We start from the raw sequence: 4,732 nt of genomic DNA, 5'->3' as shown, positions 1-4,732 counted from the left end.
TTTATCTCAAAAACAAAATTACTTTAATTTAATTTAAAATTAAAAATAAGTAAATTTAAATTAATAAAAATTAATTTTAAATTAAATCAAACTAATCAATTAGTTTTATTTTTATTTACAATTTTTATTTAAAAAAATTAAAAATTTCAATAATTAAATTAAATTAAAATTAAGAAGATAATTAATATAATGGATTATTCGGCTTATATCTTTTTGTTTTTATCAAAAGAGGGGGGAGAACCCCAAAAGAGGAGAAAAAAAAAAATGAAACAAAGACAATTCTAGGACAAACTAAACCTTTGCAATCCCACATCAATAGATCCACAACTCCTGCAGGAGGATCACGAAATAGTTGTCTGCCCAAACTAGTATTCACAGCCAAATTGGCTAATCTATCAGCAACTTGATTAGCTTCTTGATAGTAATGCTAAATTTTAACTTGCCATTCCCTAGATAGAAGAGTACGGCATTGAGAAATTAAGTTCACATGCCGCAAATTCGATCTAAAATCAGCCAGAACCAATTCCTTCGACACCAAAGAATTTAACTCAACAATCAACTGTCAGTAATCCAGCTCTCATGCTATATGAAGACCATGTAATAGAGCATTCAACTCAGCCTCCATAAAGGTGCAAATATCTAATCGAATCAAATAACCCCCCATCCAAATACCATGATGATCTCGAGTAACATCACCCCCTCCAACACGTCCTGGATTCCCCTTATACGCTCCATCAGAATTAAGCTTCATCCCACCCATTGCAGGAGCAACCCAAGAAACAGCAACAATAGTACAAGGACAAGTAATTATACCTTGACAATGAGCAGACCAAGCTTTAGAATTAGAAGCAAATTGAGATTGTAATAAGAAGATCTTCGCATCAGTTGAATAAACATGGCCGTTAACAAAATCATTTCTCCATCTGCAAATCCACCACAGAGTGATAGCTAAAATTTGAAGAGAGGAACAATCATTACAAATATGGGGTTGCAAAGAATCACCCTTATTAACTCAATCATCACTTGTCCTGCTACAAAATAATAGAAAGGAATCACCATCCCAAATAGCATAGGGGCAGTCTCTCAGAACATGTTCAATAGATTCAATAGCAATGCCACATAAAGGACAACCAGCATCTATAGCAAAGCTTCTCTTCACACGCTCAAGATTTGTCATCAGCTTATCATATAGAACAAGCCATAAGAAAAACCTAATTCGTTGAGAAACTTGAAGCTTCCACACCTTACGCCATTTATGAGTAGCAGTAGAATCTAGGAAACCTTTTAATATTTTAAAAGCAGATTTGACAGAGAAATTCCCATCTGAAGTCCCTCTCCAAGCAAGAGAATTTTATACATCAAGAGCCGAAATAAGAGAAATAGCTCCTAGACGAGAACAGACTTCTTCAAGTAAAAAACGAGAAATTAATTTCCATCACCAACCATTTCCATCCCAAAACGAAACTAATAATTTCAAATTCAAAATTGACTCCAAGCAAACAGCGGCCATTTCTAGCCCCCCTCCACATTCATTTATGGCAGGATTAAAGAATGTATAAAGATAATTTTCTTTTAATTTATATATTTTTTAATTTATATATTCTTTTTAAATTTAAATTAAAAAAATAATGTAATATTTAAAATTTTATTTTAATTATTTTATTTTTCAAATTTTTTAATAAATATTTCATAATAAAAATAATTAAAATCTATTTATATAAAATATAAATATAAATATATGTAATTAATATATGTTAATATATTATAAGTTGCCTTATAATAATAGTCACTTATTATAATATTAACAAGATAACTATTAAATAATTTATAACTTATACATAATAGAAAATTTTACACGACAATACTATAAAAAAGAATGTCACGTATTAAAAGAAAATAGTCCATGCTAATATATGTGGCTATTAATAATTTTAATTTATATATATCTTTTTAATTTTAATATATAAAAAAATAATATTTTAAATTTTTTGTTAATTATTTTAAATTTTACTTTTATTACATTTATCTCTTTAACTTTTTAATAAATATTTTATAATAGAAAAAATTAAAATCTATTTATATATAATATAGATATAAATATATATATATTTAATACATTATAAGTTACCTTATAATAATAGTAATAATAGTTACTTATTATAGTATTAATAGAATAGTTACTAAATAATTTATAACCTATGCATAACAAATATATATATAAAATTTCATAGGAAAGTTTAATTTAATTAATTTTTAATTTTTATTAAAATTAATTTAAATTTACAGGTTAATTTTTTTTACTTAAATAAATAAATTGAATTTCTTAATTTTATGACTAAAATTTTTAATTTTTTAATTTAAATTTAAAAATCACTAAGCTCAATCTATTAATTTTATTTATTTTTGAGTTAAATAGTGCTTAAATTAAAAGTTATGGACTAACTTAGATAAAAGTTCAAAATGAACTAAATTGAAATTCAAGTAAAATAGTGAAATTAAGATTTAAGCCTTCATTTTACTGCTCTACTTTTTATCAATGAAAATTTATTATTTAATCTTTATATTTTATTAAAATTAATTATTTAATTTATATATTTTAAAAAATATATTATTTAGTTGATATGTTTTACTAAATTTTTCAATCTTTCTGTTAATTTTTTTTTGTTAATTGATGAATTTTAATGACGATTAAAATATTATTTAATCTCTCTATTTTAATAAAATTAATTGATTAACTATTTTATTTTAAAAAATGTTACTGTCATTTTATTTTTAGTGACTAATTAGTTAATCATTATATTTTAAAAAATAACATTTTTCATAAAAAAATAAAAATTTCAATATACGAAAACTAAATCTGAATTTGTATTTTTTTTAATTATTCAAATATTTTTCATTCAAATTTTTAGATATGTTTTTTTTTTCTCTATGGAAAACAGTTTTTCTAAATTACCGGTGAATTAATTAACTTTTTTACGTAAATAATTTATATAATTTTTTATTAAACGGTAAAAAATAAAAAAAAAATGGTACTGGTGAAATATGGGGTAGAGAAACATTTAGAGAAATAAGGAGAAAAAAAAAGATTAAAGTAATTTAAATATAAAAAATAATCAAATGCACTAAAGAGTTAGTGAAATTAAATTATATGAATCATATGAATTAATTAATATATTTTTTAAACTTGAATGACTAATTAATTAATTTTATTAAAATAAAAAAATTAAATAATAATTTAATTAATATTAATTAACATAAAAAATTTATAGAAAAATTAAATAATTTAATATATTAAAATAAAAAACTAAATTATATATTTTTTAAAATTTAAAGATCAAATATAAATAATATACAACGAAAGCACCTAATTTGCATCTAAAACATTAAAATACATATTTGTTTAATCACCCAGAAAATAATAAAAATTAAAAATTTACAAACCGTTAATTAATTATTTATTTAATTTGCAGTAGAGCCTCCTTAAGCCGCTGGCAATCAACCAAGTAAGCGAACCCATAAGCCAAGTTCTTCAGCGTGGCTTCATGCAACTCCAATTCTGACGTCGCAGTAGCATCCGTCGAAAAGAACACCCGAAAACCTCTCACAAACGATTCACGCGCCGTCGTTTCACAGCACAAATTAGTCATAACTCCAGCCACTATAACCTCCGTCACTCCCATCTCCATCAACCTCTCCTGCAGCCGTGTGTTAGCAAATGCGCTATACGTGTTCTTCTCTATCACCTCGTCTTTCCCGGCCAACTGTTCTATCTCTGGCATGAGCCGGGAATCAACAGTGCCATCTATAATGAGGTCATTGTTCCACCACTCCGCAAGCATGCCGCCATCGTCAGGCGGAGATTTATGGCAGTGGCGCGTGAAGATGACAGGGATGGAGGCTCGCCGGCAGAGGTGGATGGTGGAGAGAAGTTTAGGGAGGATAGGTTTGGCCATTGAGGAAAAATAGTTTTGCACGTCAATTACCAAAAGAACAGAGGTTTTGGGGTCTGGGTTTTTCTTTCTGATCTCATATTTCTCGTGTGATGAGAATTTCAGCGAGGAGGTTGCCATTGGAGCTCAGCAGAAAGGAAGAAATAAGGTTTTGGAAAGGGAATCAATCAGTCAGCTAAAAAAGAATTGAAGATTCCCAAAGAAAATCAAGAACAACAAATTAATTGTCAATTATTGTTATAAATCCTACATTGATTAATTTCACTGTAAACCCACTAAGCCATGATAAGTAAACCTAAATTAAAGTTAAAAATAGAGACAAGAAAAGAAATCTTACCTTGATAATAAGCCAAGAAACTCTCTTTATGTGAAATTGTGCTTCATATGTTGAAATTTTATCAGAGCCACCACCGGCCACTGAAGTTGCGTCAGCAGAGTGATGAACGAAGAGGAAGAATAAGAAGTAAGAAGAACCCATAAGTGATATTGATAATGTGCGGGCACAAATTTACAATTTTACCCAAACTTTTTTATTTATTTATTTTTTTTTTTGTCGTAATGTTATAAAAAACCTCACTCTAGCACCATCTTTTACCTTCCTCAGTAATTCTACAATCAAAGGATTCCTTCGGATGGGACAAATGCAACCTCAGGAACGATATTTAGAATAAAATTAAAATAAATTAAATAACCTAAACGTACCATTTTAACTAGGTTCATTTCATATATTAAAAAATAATGTATTTATTATTTATAAAAAAATAATTATTTTTTAAAAATAT

The 4,732-nt window shown here is 26.8% G+C and overlaps 1 protein-coding gene across 1 annotated transcript; it reads right to left on the bottom strand.

Annotated features, from left to right (window-relative positions):
• Positions 1 to 3,350: 3,350 nt before the first annotated feature.
• Positions 3,351 to 4,429, bottom strand: LOC110643119 (nicotinamidase 2). Its single transcript, XM_021795368.2, has 2 exons — positions 4,288 to 4,429; positions 3,351 to 4,125 (listed from the first exon to the last, which is right to left on the bottom strand). Exon 2 carries the CDS (start codon positions 4,068 to 4,070, stop codon positions 3,456 to 3,458), a length of 615 nt encoding a protein of 204 aa, XP_021651060.1. The 5' UTR covers positions 4,071 to 4,125; positions 4,288 to 4,429; the 3' UTR covers positions 3,351 to 3,455.
• Between the last annotated feature and the right edge of the window lie 303 nt (positions 4,430 to 4,732).

Source organism: Hevea brasiliensis, chromosome 15, assembly GCF_030052815.1.
Source record: "Hevea brasiliensis isolate MT/VB/25A 57/8 chromosome 15, ASM3005281v1, whole genome shotgun sequence".
In the NCBI taxonomy this organism is placed as follows: Eukaryota; Viridiplantae; Streptophyta; class Magnoliopsida; order Malpighiales; family Euphorbiaceae; genus Hevea; species Hevea brasiliensis.
Note: the sequence above shows the minus strand (reverse complement) of the source record. Positions and strands in the feature narration are given on the sequence as shown.

Excerpts from the sequence above, each read along its gene's own strand:
- LOC110643119 (XM_021795368.2), bottom strand. The coding sequence starts at position 4,070 with ATGGCAACCTCCTCGCTGAAATTCTCATCACACGAGAAATATGAGATC.